A 13,716-nucleotide genomic window follows, 5' to 3' on the forward strand; every position below is an offset into this window, starting at 1 on the left:
AGACCCAGGTAGAGCAGTTTCTTTCTAGTACTATGGAGAAAGGTCAGCTGTAGTAGATAAAGAAGAAATATGCTGAGTTTTGGATTTGATGGTTTCCACAATGCTAGCTCCATGATCCACCTCCTTTGTCTGCTTGTAAATATTTAGATTTGGTGTTGGCATGTGCCCCAGGAGTTTAATTAGCTATACATAGAAAAATGGGGCTTTCTTGGGTTGAACAACCTAGCAGAAATTCGTTAAAAACACCACATTCACTGACAGTCAGCATTAGAACCATGGAGTGGTCCAGGCTTTGTGGATCGTGGGATATGAGCCAGGCTATGGTCCTGAAAGACAGCCACAGCCATGTTTTTCTTTCTTTGGGGCTGTAGCTTCAGGGCTCCATTGTGATTTTATGGATTTGTTTTGTCTTCATTTGCTTGTGATCACTGTGTCTAGGTAAAGTCTTTCCCCATGCATGGTCATTTATCTTATAATTGCATGAAGTTATCTTGTTCTTTTCTGACATTAAAGACTAAATTATTGCCTAGTAATTTAAAACTTTAATAATGAATTTTAGTATGACTGTAAGAATACCCAACTAGCTAATTATACATTAACTGCCCTCATTTCTAGAAGGGTAATAACAAATCCTACTACCGTGTTTTAGCTTGCAATCTTTTAAGGTAAGCAGGGTCATACCAGGTTTAAACCAGGATGAATTGCCCTCTCAAGAACACCTAAGTAAGGTGGGAAGTGTTTTGAGATCGACATGGCAACAAGGGGAATGTTTTTTGGTGAACAAAAGTCTGTTTTCTTCATTCTGATCTATGTAGTAGCATTCATTTCCTTCTGCAGATCTCTACGGTTTAAATACATTGTGGAGAGGGAGTTGCAATTAGGCAATGGATGGAAGATGATTTTCTAAGACAGTGGAATGCTTTAAAACGTTCCATGTTATAAAACTGCACACCTCTGGTTGGTGACCTGGTGATCTGGCAGTTAGGATATATCTGGTATTCCACCAAGTTTTAATTAGTACCCTATGTCTTTGACATTGCTCTTTCCCACATATAACAGGAATACCTGTTTTTAGCTTGGAATACTTAAAAAAGTGTAATGGTAGTGTAGTGAGATTAAGTATATCTCTCAGGAATATTGCAAAAATTCTTCAAGTGTTTGCTGATTCTTATTAATTCCTGCTGATTGCTCTCTCTCTTTTTTAAGAGGTGTGAGGAGAGAAGAGTTTTGTTTTTTGCATGCATGACCCTCTTCATGAGACTTTATTCTATCTTTAAAAGATCCGCATGGACTAACACGAGATCACGTGTACATCTAATGAGTTTCACACCCTTTGTATATTTTATCCACACAGAAGACCCTCTCAGTTAAGTGATTGGACACATTCTTGAATATATCATCTGGGATACTGGTTTGCTGTATGTATTATTCCATTAAAGCATGTTAGCATTCAGTGGCCAGCTGGTTCTGTGTCACAGCACCACACAAGTCTTTGTGGTGGTCTGCTTCAGCTTGCCACATGTGTGCCCTCAAACAGCTAGTAAGAGAATATTTAATCTCAAGGCCATTTCTTTTTTCAAATCTACCTGCCTATCTGAAGGCATTCCTCCTAATTGGCTTTATTGAGGTTTTCCTCTAGGGGAGGTCTGTCACCTTTTAGGGCCCACTGCTTACTCAGTCTTTCATACATAACAACTGCTTGACTATATGCAATGCTGATCCTCCAGCTGAAGAGAGGTATAGGTTTCTGGCTCCTCCTCCTTTTAGGGGGTAGAATTTCACTGTTTTTAGTATTCACAGACTACAAGCAGAAGAAAATTAAAGTAAAAGACTCAAATTCATCATTAATAGTGCAACTTCTTAAGAGCTGACAAGAGTAGAAAAGTAAAGATCTATTAATTAACCCAAAATTCTTAGATAACCTGAAGAAATCTGGAAATTTTATTTGTCCTCTTTCAGTCTTGTAAACTTTGACCACATATATGTCAGTGTGTTTTCATACATATAGTTAGATACCACCCCCCCCCAAAAAAAGGACAAAAAAGAAAAAAACCTTGAGCAAATGAAATGGAATTTTATGATTGTTTTTATTTTGAACATGTAACTATAAATTCATGGCTTGCTTAGCAATATGATGAATTAATTACAGTTCCTTATAAGATGAGCAAAGTCAATCAATGGGATTTTGAAAGGTCAGCTGATGATTTTCTCTAGCAAATCAAGGATAGCATGGGTTTGTTTGGTTTTTTAAAATTATTGTATTTTTGGCTGAGTTGAGTCTTGGTTGCTGTGCGCGGGCTTTCTCTAGTTGCGGAGAGCAGGGGCTACTCTTTGTTGCGGTGCACGGGCTTCTCATTGCGGTGGCTTCTCGTGTTATGGAGCACGGGCTCTAGGCGCACAGGCTTCAGTAGTTGCGTCACGTGGGCTCAGTAGTTGTGGTTCATGGGCTCTAGAGCACAGGCTCAGTAGTTGTGGCGCACAAGCTGAGTTGCTCCGCGGCATGTGGGATCTTCCTGGACCAGGGATCGAACCTGTGTCCCCTGCATTGGCAGGCGGATTCTCAACCACTGTGCCACCAGGGAAGCCCCGGATAACATGGTTTTAATTCCCAGGTGATCTCAACTTATTTAGCCATCAGCTTCAACTATAATGGCCGAAAGCCATGGAAAGAGGAGGTCGCAGTCATTGGTTCTGGTTCACTAGAATCTACTTCTTGTGGGTTTTTACCCAGCTTTTTACCTCTCTGATTGTGAGCAGGACTTTTCCTTTCTTCCTCTCCTTTTAGCCCTGCTCCCTATTGAATTACAAAACAGTTAAATACCTTAAGGGGTCATGGCTAACTCAGTGATTCTGAGCTTTGGAAGCCAGGAGTCCTCCAGGAGGGAGAAGGTCAGTAAAATGTAAGTTTGTTTGGATAGCATGCTTCTGGAGTATGAAGTTTTGTAGGAAAAGAAAAGGAACTTGCTCTTGATGGGCAATGACCTGAGTGTTTTAAGGAAGTGTTCTCTGCTTCCAAAGGTAAGAGTTTGGAGGCTGGAAGGCCATCCAGAGATGGTTGTCCTAATCCAGGTCTAGAAAGATACATTGGGCTTGATGTAGTTACATGCCAGTGGAAACAGAAGAGGAACTAGAGGCATTTCACTAGGATTAATAGTGAGTCTGGGAAATTGACTGAGTACATGGAATAAAGGAGGAAGGCCTAACCAAGGTCCTTCCGGAGGTTTGGAGCCGTCGATCTAGGTTTTAGGAGAAAGGAATAGGTTTTCAGGGAAATAATTTTAGGCATGTTTAAGACCAGAAATGTAAAGGACCAATTAGAAGGATTTGCTAGTTATCAGCATAGACTTATTTCTTTAAAATTGTGAGATGATGAGCTTCCTGGAGTAAGAGTATAAAATACAAAGACCACAGAATTCACATTGCTGAGCAAGTGGCTGATGTCTTTCCAAACAAGTTTTTCTGTATGTTTTTTGTTTGTTTGGCTTTAAAAAGAAGGAACCCAGGGCCTCGGACATCTGGGGAACAAGGAGTAGGGTGAGAAAAGGGGGAAGGATAGGTGGCATTGGAGAAGGGAGAAGGGCTATGATGGCTGGTGGTACCTGGCCGTGACTGTGCTGTACCATGGTGGTGTTTTCTGAGTCACAGCATTTGGGGTGTTAAATCTGAAAAACAAACAAAGATTATGCAAGTTCAAGTCTCTGAGAGGACTGCCGGCTTGGTAATTGTGGTTCCTGATGGGGCTGACCAAGTCAAGCTTTGGCATCCACAGGGTTTTAACCTGAAGATAGCAGTATGCTTTACAAAGGTTTCCATTTTAATGTTCAAAGGAAATAGAGGAAGAAGAAATAACTTATGGTCACTGGTTCATAAACAGCCAAGAATAAAACATGAGATATGTGATTCATCCCCTCCTGAGTGTCTTCTCTTTTAAGCCATGTACCCATCTTTTTGTGAGTCACCTGGAGTAGGGTGGCTTTACTTTAGGAATTGGTGCAGGGTGTCCTTGATGGCGCAGTGGTTGAGAATTCGCCTGCCAATGCAGGGGACACGGGTTCGATCCCTGGTCCGGGAAGATCGCACATGCCACGGAGCAACTAAGCCCGTGCGCCACAACTACTGAGCCTGCGTTCTAGAGCCCGCGAGCCACAACTACTGAGCCCGAGTGCCGCAACTACTGAAGCCCACGTGCCTAGAGCCCATGCTCCACAATGAGAGAAGCCACTGCAATGAGAAGCCCGCGCACTGCAATGAAGAGTAGCCCCCCGCTTGCCACAACTAGAGAAAGCCCGCGCACAGCAACGAAGACCCGACACAGACAAAAAAAAAAAAAAAAAGAATTGGTGCATTTTTGTGTGGGTGACTCATTTTAATTATTAATAAGTATTCCTTGAGGGATACAGGTAGCTGTAATTTCTTCTGAGAAGATGGCATATTTGTATTAATATTTTAGTCCTTTGATGTAGTTTGAAGCCTATTTTATAGTCATTTTTAGAAATGTGTATTTCTTCTTGTAAGGAGCTGCAGTATTCTCTTTTTGCAGATGAAGAAATTGAGATGCAGAGAGGAAGAGACCTGCTTTCCTACCTATAGTTTGGAATACCTCTACCTGGAGTGAATGATGGTGACAGCAGTGTGCAGAAAAAGGACAATGAAAGGGTCAGGGAGGGCTACTAAATTAGAGCCTCTTCAGCAGCTTAGCTGTCAAGACCTAAACATTTTCTTGAGCTAGAGAACCCACAAGCACATAGCTCTTCCCATTTGGTCTCTGGGGTTAGGAGTGTGTAGAGTAGGTAGTGCATTTCTGCACACGTATCACAAACATGCAGATGCTAACCAATCCTAAATCAGAATCCCTGGGGTAGGTATGCATATTTTGAAAAACCCTGTGGGTAATTTTAATGGACGAACAACCAGGACCTAGACTTGCCCAAGAACCATTGCTGTAGACTGAGTGGGGTAAATGCTGCTTTTGATGAGAGATAAGTATAATTTGAGTGTTTTTAAAAATTAAATATGGATATAAATCATTAGTTTATGTGCCTAAGCTGAACTATGAGTTTTGTAATATTGTTAACATTAATACTGTAAGATCAGGTTGAAGAATCAGTCCTAATGGACTGCATTTTGGTAAGTGCTGATTTAGTCCAAGGCAAAAGTAAGAGCTGTTTGCTCATGGTAGACCATACTTATCAGGGTTCTTGGGACTTTCTTTAAAAATTAAGGTATCCAGGGCTTCCCTGGTGGTGCAGTGGTTGAGAGTCCACCTGCCAATGCAGGGGACACAGGTTCGTGCCCCAGTCCAGGAAGATCCCACATGCCGTGGAGCGGCTGGGCCCATGAGCCATGGCCGCTGAGCCTGCGCGTCCGGAGCCTGTGCTCTGCAATGGGAGAGGCCACAACAGTGAGAGGCCTGCGTACCGCAAAAAAAAAAAAAATTAAGGTATCCAGTAATGGGGGCACCTGACTGTAATCTCTAGATTGTGCAATCCATGTCTGGTTCTTTCCCTTCCAAAAAGTGGAATGTCAGTGTTTTTTAAAAGACTTTGGAACGGATAGATGTTTTATATTATTAACAATTCTAGGGGGAAAAAATTTTATTATGATGGATTTTTCCAAAGATGAATATCTTTATTTCATTCTTGGTTTATGGTTTATGTCTCTTCTGCTAGAATATTTATCTTGAAAGAAGATTTTGTGCACATCTGCATGTTTGAGAGATATTTCTTTGGGGAGGAACCTCTCAATGGTAGTCATTCTGTTAGCCACTTTCAGGAATACTTTACTGCTTTAAAATGGCCATGGCAACAACATCCTGGCCTTCAAAAGCTGTCATCTTTACCCAAAACTGGGCTGCGTACTTTTCCTTTCCTGCTCTTCTGTTTTAGAGGTGTGACTCAGCACATCTGTAAAATGGATCAAAAGTATGTTGATGTCGGAAGACAGTAGACACAGGAAAGGAGAAACCAATAATTGAGCGTTCTTTTTTTTTTTTTTAATTGAGGGTTCTTTTATTTGTTTGGAACAAATACATAGGCAAAGCCACTTATTGGTAGCTTGAAAAACTTAAAAGTAATGGTGAGGGGTATAAAATCTTTTCCTGGAACACATGAAACACCTAGTTATGAGACATGTTGTCTGCAATATTTCTCAAGTCCTGAAGTGCTTCTGAACTTAAAACCTGCACTTTATTTTTTTTTCAAGTTTTTTGTTGTTTGATAGGAACATTCAGCTGTTAATCTTTTGGGGGCAGCACCAATAATGCTGATGTGGCAGGAGAGGCCCCCAGTTTACTCCTGAACATTCTCTGCTTAGAGACCATCCTGTTGGCCTTGAACATGTGAGAAAGAAAAACTTTGGGGAGGAGGGTGGCCATTTCTGAGGGTATACAGTTTGATGCAGAGATGTGGGGAGCTTTTGCCATCATGGTTGAGACAGTGTTCCTTTCATCCACTAACAGAAGCAGTGTAGTGCATAAGCCCAGGTTTGAAACCCAGCCCCTTGGACAAGTTACCTAACCTCTCTGTGCCTCATTTTCCCCATATGCAAAATGGAGATAGTAATGGTACCTACCTCACTGGCTGTAGTGAAATTAAGAGTGTATATAGGGGCTTCCCTGGTGGCGCAGTGGTTGGGAGTCCGCCTGCCGATGCAGGGGGCGCGGGTTCGTGCCCCGGTCCAGGAGGATCCCATGTGCTGCAGAGTGGCTGGGCCCGTGAGCCATGGCCGCTGGGCCTGCGCGTCTGGAGCCTGTGCTCCGCAACGGGAGAGGCCTGCGTACCGGGAAAAAAAAAAAAAAAAAAGTGTATATGTAAAGTGTTTACAGGGCCTGGCTTGTAGTAAGGGCTGTGTAAGTGTAAACTCTTGCTGCCATTACTATTACTGTTACTATTATTAGTGTTACTGTAACTCTGCTTTGGGATCATGTTCAGTTTGTAAAACTTGGGGTTCACACCTCTTTTCTTCTTAATTTGCTTACCTTTTAGCATTTTCTACCATTGCCTTGATAACCCACCCACTTAAGGATAAAGAGAGGAAAATTTTTTTCAGACTTTCCATGTTTTATTAAATGTTTCAAACATATGCAAAAGTAGAAAGGACACATTTATATGCAAATACTATTTTTAAAGGCAAAAAAAGTAAAGTGTCATTTGAAGTGTGAAAATACAAGCCTTTTGCTTTGACATAACTTTTTTAAAATTTTTATTTACTTTTAATTTTTCCTTTTTTTTTTTTTTTTTTTTTTTTGGCTATGTCAGGTCTTAGCTGGGGCACGCAGGATCTTCATTGAGGCCTGTGAGATCCTTCATTACAGTGCATGGTCTCTTCGTTGTGGCACTCGAGCTTCTCTCTAGTTGTGGCCTGCGGGTTTTCTCTCTCTAGTTGTGGCGTGTGGGCTCCAGAGTGCATGGGCTTTGTAGTTTGCAGCACACGGGCTCTCTCGTTGAGGCATTCAAGCTCGATAGTTGCAGTGCACGGGCTTAGTTGCCCCACGGCATGTGGGATCTTAGTTCCCTGACCAGGGATTGAACCTGTGTTCCCTGCATTGGAAGGCAGATTCTTTACCACTGGAGCACCAGGGAAGTCCAACATAACTTTTAAAATATTCTTATGCATAACTTTTAAAAAATATTTTTATGCATCATACTGTGTACATCATTGTAATTCTAGAGAACATAATATTTTACAGACTTTCTCTATTCAGCATTAGAACATAAGCATTTTTCTCTGTCCCTTAGCCTTTACAAATAGTTTCAATGATTTTGTACCATGAATAGTTATTGGTTTGTTAAATATGTTGCTTCCTTTAAAATATATATATGTAAAACAGCAGTGAAAATCCTGCCACAGATGGTTGGGGTTATGTTGGAAGATCATTTTTGTTTTGCTTTTTTGATTAAGGATCTCTGCATTTGTTTCCTGGTACGTGGGAATTTTACTTTAATGTGGTTCTTTGGAAAGTTGGCCTTATCAGTAATACCAAGTCCCTAACTCGGGGTTGAAGGTAAACCTGCTCTGTGTTAGTATCTGGTGCATGAGGATAGGACTGTGCTGGCTGTCATGAAGTACAGCCAGCACAGTCCATATATCACTCTGTAGACCTGAGTGGTCCAATATGGGATCTACTAGCCACACGTAGTTATTTAAATTTAAATTAATTAGAATTAAAGATGAAAGATTTAGTCCTCACAGTCAAACCAGCTATATTTCACATGCTTAGTAGCCACATGGCTACCATATTGGTAGCAGATGCAGATCATTATCATCATTGCAGAAAGTTCTGTTGAATAGTACAGCTCTAGGTTTTTTTTGACTGCTCAGTTTTTTTACCTTATAGTGACAAGGATGATCTGCTTCTCATAGGATTTTCTAGAGCAGAGGTCAGCAAACGTTGGCTGCCTGATTTTGTATATAGTTTTATTGGAACACAGCCACACCCATCTGTTTATCTATTATTTATGGCTGCTTCTGTGCTAGTGGCAGGGCTGAATGTTGAGTAGCTGTGACAGACCAGATGTGGCCCACCAAGCCTAAATTAGTATTTACTCTGGCCCTTTACGAAAAAGTTTGCTGACCCCTTTTATCTAGACCAGGGTTTCTCAACCTCAGCACTATTGACATTTTGGTCCCAGATAATTATTTGTTGTGAAGGGCTGTCCTGTGCATTGTGTTGTAGGATGTTTAGCAGCATCCCTGGCCTCTGTCCAGTAGATGCTAGTGGCACCCCTGCACCTTCCCCCACCCGGTTGTGACAACCAGAAATTTCTCTACACATTGCCAAGTGGCCGCTGGGAAGCAACATCACCCCTGGCTGAGAATCATTAATCTAAAGTGACATGGCTTGACAAAACATTCACTTACAATACTGCATGAGAGCACTCACTCTAAAACAAAATCCATTAGAAAAGCAGAATAAATTGAAGAGTAGTTTCTATGCTACTATACTTTAGCATTCCCTCTTGAAACAGAAATGTTTTTTATAAAACATGTTGAGTAACTAGAGTGGGCAGAGAGATGGAAGCGCTAAGGTTCCACAGTTCACTGTCTGCTAACTGAGCAGTGAATAGAATGGAAGTTAGAGCATCTCTGAAGTTATGTGGATGTGTGGTTTATTTTACAGGTTTTCAAGCCCTACTTCCTTTTTAAAACACTAGGTAACTGCAGGGTTTTTGTTGTTTTTGCTGTGTATGTAGATGTGCACCCAGCACCTTGTGCTGAATCTAGTAAGAAGGGAGTTGTTAATGTTTATTAAAATGATTATTAATAAAAGCAGTGAATTGGCACTTATCTGTCTTATGATTATGATTTTAAGTGATGCATATAGGTTCCTACCCTCATTACCTAGAATAATTAAAAAGCTGGTTATATTTACCTCCATTAGAAGTTAGGAGAATTGAATTAAATGTCAAGGCTTATATAATTGTATTCAGTTCTTTTAAGATCTGGTGCTTGAATACTTTCAGAGTGGGGATTTTCAAAGCTGTAGAAAATGGCGATGTTAAGAAATTAACTGCTTGCTTTGTAAGAATGTAGAGTGCTGTACAGTATTGGGGTACAAGTTTTAATAAACCATGTAGTATTTCTAAAATCTCAGTTTACAGAGTGGAGTGAATTCGAATTGGGACAGTTGCCTTTCAAAGAGAATACCAAGTGTACCTGGTTCTTCAAATTAAAATTAAATTTAAAAATTGGTATTGAAAGGAATATATAAGTCACATGTAATGGAGCACTGTTTTATGAAAAAATATCAGTGTAGTTAAATATGTTGACTACTGAATTCAAGTGAATTTTAGGTGAACTTGCTTGTTCCATGCATGATATATTTCTTGCTTGTTTTTCAGATCTTACCAATATATTTGAGTCCTTCCTGCCCCAGTTGTTGGCCTATCCCAACCCCATAGATCCTCTCAATGGTGACGCTGCAGCTATGTACCTCCATCGACCAGAAGAATACAAGCAGAAAATTAAAGGTAAGGCAAATAGCTTAGCCTTGAGACAGAAGAACTTAAGTCTGTTAGGTTTTGATCGTTAAAAGCCCTTCTTAGTTACTCGTAATTTTTCTCAGGCCTAAAAAGAGACAGCTGTGGGCCAGAGCAGAGCTCACTAGCCTCTGTAGGTTCAAGGGTCAGAGACACCTTTAGAAAGCTGGAGGTTTCAGCAAGAAAGGAGAGAGAAAGCAAAAAAGGAAAGATGAGGAAATGGGTGACTTATTAGTTGGGTGGTAAGTAGACATAACCCTGCCAGAAATCCCTGTGACCCCCTATATGAAAGAACCTTTGCTTTCATTTGCTTCCTCTTGTCTTAGAAAATTAGAAAATTGGACTGGAGAGTAAAGTATTAATTGAAAGGCATAGTCTCACATTGGTTTATAAATGGAATCATCCTGGCCCTTCAGGACAGCAGTTAACTTTGGGAGTTGGGAAATAATTACCAAATTCATCTTTAGACTTTGTTTTATTATATCATTTTACCTGTTGAATAAAAATTACCCAACTGGCTTCTTTTCTTGGTCCCATACTGATTTGCTTACATTTGGGGAAGTTTACATCTAAGGCACATTTCTACTGCAGATACCTGGCCCCAGTGCCCTGGTGCTATGGATTTTTCTATTAAAACTTAAAATGTGCTATTAAAGTTTAGAAATGTGCAAATGGTGGTAGCACTAGTTAGCTCATCCTTTAAGATTTAGGATCCTGTTTTCCCATTCTCAGTTTACAGGCTAATGGGACACGAATTTCATTAAAATGAAAATGTGGTTGTGAAAGAACAGCTAAAGCTACACACAGGGTTACCAGCATTCACCACGTTGTCCTTTTACCTCTGTGTATGTTTGAGAACTTTCATAGTGAAAAGTCTAGATACATAAAGTTCCACCAGAAAGGAGAGGAGTTCAAAGTCCATGAAAATAGGCCTACTCTTCTTAACAAATGGCAGGCATTGGTATTTACCCAGTTTTTAGCTTGACTCGTTCATCTGCACAGCAGCTCAGAACATGAGCTTCTGCAAAGTGTATAGCCCCTATGAGTACATTTGCAGGAGATGGCAGTAGAAATAATTTATGAGAGCCCAGAATGCATAGGTCTTCACTCTTAAATATGAAAGTATGAGACAGGATGTGAGCATCTGGGCCTATTTGTTGAACAGTAGTTTTTCCTTTTCTTCGTCTTCTCATTCTTCCCTGGTCTCTTAGGGTATTGTTTGGTACTTTTTGTTGAGATAAAGTAAAAATAAATCTACTCTAATTAACTTACTTAGGTCTCAGGTGCTTTGCAAATTAATATCTAATTTATGTAACCAGACATAGCCAAAGAAACATAATTCAAGAAAACATGTATTTCATTTTTAACCAGATAAAATTCTGTTATGAGACTGTCTTACTTTGACATAAGAATCACTTAACAGTGTTTGCAACCCACAGATATCTCTGTGCAGAGCATATTTCTATAGTTCTTGTATTCATTATGCCTCTATTTAACACTATTCCTGTTTTAGTACATATCTGTTATAGTCCCAGTTACAAAAGGAACCTAACCTACGTTTTTATCTTTGAACAGCAAGCTCTAGCTTAGGGGGCTCTAGATTTCTGAAACATTAGTGTTGGCTATCACTTCCTTAGTAATCTGAGAAGATCATGACTATCAGACCTGAGCTCACCCCAGCTTCCTACCTTTATATATATCGGCCCCCCCCCCGCCCCCGCCAATCTTTTCTTTGTTTCTTCCTACAGGAAATAAGAGATCTTATTTCTCAGACCCAGTCCCCCCACCAACATGATCTTGTTCTCCATTTATCCTTCCTCCTAGCACTGTTGGTCTTCCTTCTCTTCCTGGTTACCCACCACCCCCATACTCAAAGGTATCCCCATGTCGGAAGCCTTTATCTGTTTCTGTGGACTCCTTTAGGAGTCCTGCTGTTTGTTTCCCCTCCTCTCTCCTCTTTTTTTTTTTTTTTTTTTGTGGCTGCATTGGTCTCACTGCTGTATGCAGGCTTTCTCTAGTTGCGGCGAGCAGGGGCTTCTCCTGTTGTGGAGCACGGGCTCTAGGCGTGCAGGCTCAGTAGTTGTGGCTCACAGGCTCTAGAGCACAGGCTCAGTAGTTGTGGCACAGGGGCTTAGTTGCTCCGCAGCATGTGGGATCTTCCTGGACCAGGGCTCGAACCTGTGTCCCCTGCATTGGCAGGAGGATTCTTAACGACTGCACCACCAGGAAAGTCCTCCTGTCTTCTTAATCATTTGGATTTTTCTCATGACCCATTTTCCTCTCTGCAGCTTTGGTATTTTACCCCTTACCTTTCTGAAAATTTTTCTCGTTCTATTCCTAAACGTGATCATTCTCATAAGATTTGGGTCCTTCGGCCCCTCTCTCCTTCCCCCACCCGTTAGGGAGCTAATTCACCCCTTACCGCTTTAGATAATCCCCTCCAGGTAGTCAGTTTCCACGCCTGACATCTGAGGTCAGTGTACGTAACCTTTCTTACCGTGAACATGATTCATATTTAGTTGGTGCTATTTTATCTTGTAAATTATTGGGCTTCCCTGGTGGCGCAGTGGTTGAGAGTCCGCCTGCCGATGCAGGGGACACGGGTTCGTGCCCTGGTCTGGGAAGATCCCGCATGCCGCGGAGCGGCTGGGCCCGTGAGCCATGGCCGCTGAGCCTGCGTGTCCGGAGCCTGTGCTCCGCAATGGGAGAGGCCACAACAGTGAGAGGCCCGCGTACCGCAAAAAAAAAGAAAAAAGAAATATTGGACTGTCTGTAGGATGGGGCACCGTTGGAGCTGTCTAAAGATATGTCACTTCTCAAAAACCTTCCCTGAGTGGCATCTTAGCCTGCCATTCAGGGCTCTCTGTTACTGTGTGTGATCTACATCTTTGCCTTTACTCCTCTAAATATATCAATATGTAACGCACAAATTGGATGAATTTTAGATACCCAACTGTATCTGCTTCCTTAGTTCTTCAGGGAAAGTTTTCAACCATACAGAAAAACAAAGTGACTTAACTACGTACCCACTACCCAACTGTAGCAAAACCTGTACATTTTGCCTTACTTGCTTCAGATTTTTTAAAAGAAAGAAAACAAATATAGTTCTCTCTTAATGTGTTTTAATATCCCAGCCACTTCCTTCTCCCCTGTGCTTCGGCGAGGCTGTCTATGCCTTTCCCCTGGAGTGGCGTCTCCTATGCTGCAGCTGCCAGAGCTGCTTCAAGGGTCAGTGCAGATACTGCCTTCCTGGCTCTCAGGAGCCACAGTCCCTTCCTCCTGCTTCCCATTGATGGCACTTAACCCCCTAACTGTTTTATCTTTGTCTGTGTTTCCTGCTCATTAGTGACCTTGCTCTTCATTTTTCTATCTCCTGAAAGGCCTTATCCCAGTAAGCACTTAATACACATTGGTCTCCTTGAATATACTGAAGAAGGCTGATAGTGTCGACTTACAGTGTCCAAGAGCAGTGCCAAAGTGCAGCAACTTCTTTCTACAAAGGAAGAAAAAGTAGCCAACCCAATAGAGAATAAAAATACAATTTCTAAGACTTCAGTAAACATTTCTCTCACTCTCAAAAAAATGAAGGCAAGTTCCTACCTAGCCAGGGGCTTTTGAAATCTCATTATCTCAGCATAAAATTTTGCTCCAATGAATCTGTAGGGGTGTAAGTCAGAAGCCTGCAAACTTTTTCTGTAAAGGCCCAGATTTGGCCACATATGGTCTCTGTCACATACTC

At 41.4% G+C, this 13,716-nt stretch overlaps 1 protein-coding gene across 3 annotated transcripts in view; it reads left to right on the top strand.

The window, feature by feature from the left end:
• Window positions 1-13,716, top strand: part of UBE2H (ubiquitin conjugating enzyme E2 H) — a 101,147-nt gene that overhangs the window by 80,710 nt on the left and 6,721 nt on the right. For all 3 annotated transcript variants that reach the window (XM_033432469.2, XM_004272203.4, XM_049714513.1), the window contains exon 6: window positions 9,840-9,968. In XM_033432469.2, coding sequence (XP_033288360.1) covers window positions 9,840-9,968 — 129 coding nt within the window. The remainder of the gene's footprint in view (window positions 1-9,839; window positions 9,969-13,716) is intronic.

This window comes from Orcinus orca, chromosome 9 (assembly GCF_937001465.1).
Source record: "Orcinus orca chromosome 9, mOrcOrc1.1, whole genome shotgun sequence".
Classification (NCBI taxonomy): domain Eukaryota; kingdom Metazoa; phylum Chordata; class Mammalia; order Artiodactyla; family Delphinidae; genus Orcinus; species Orcinus orca.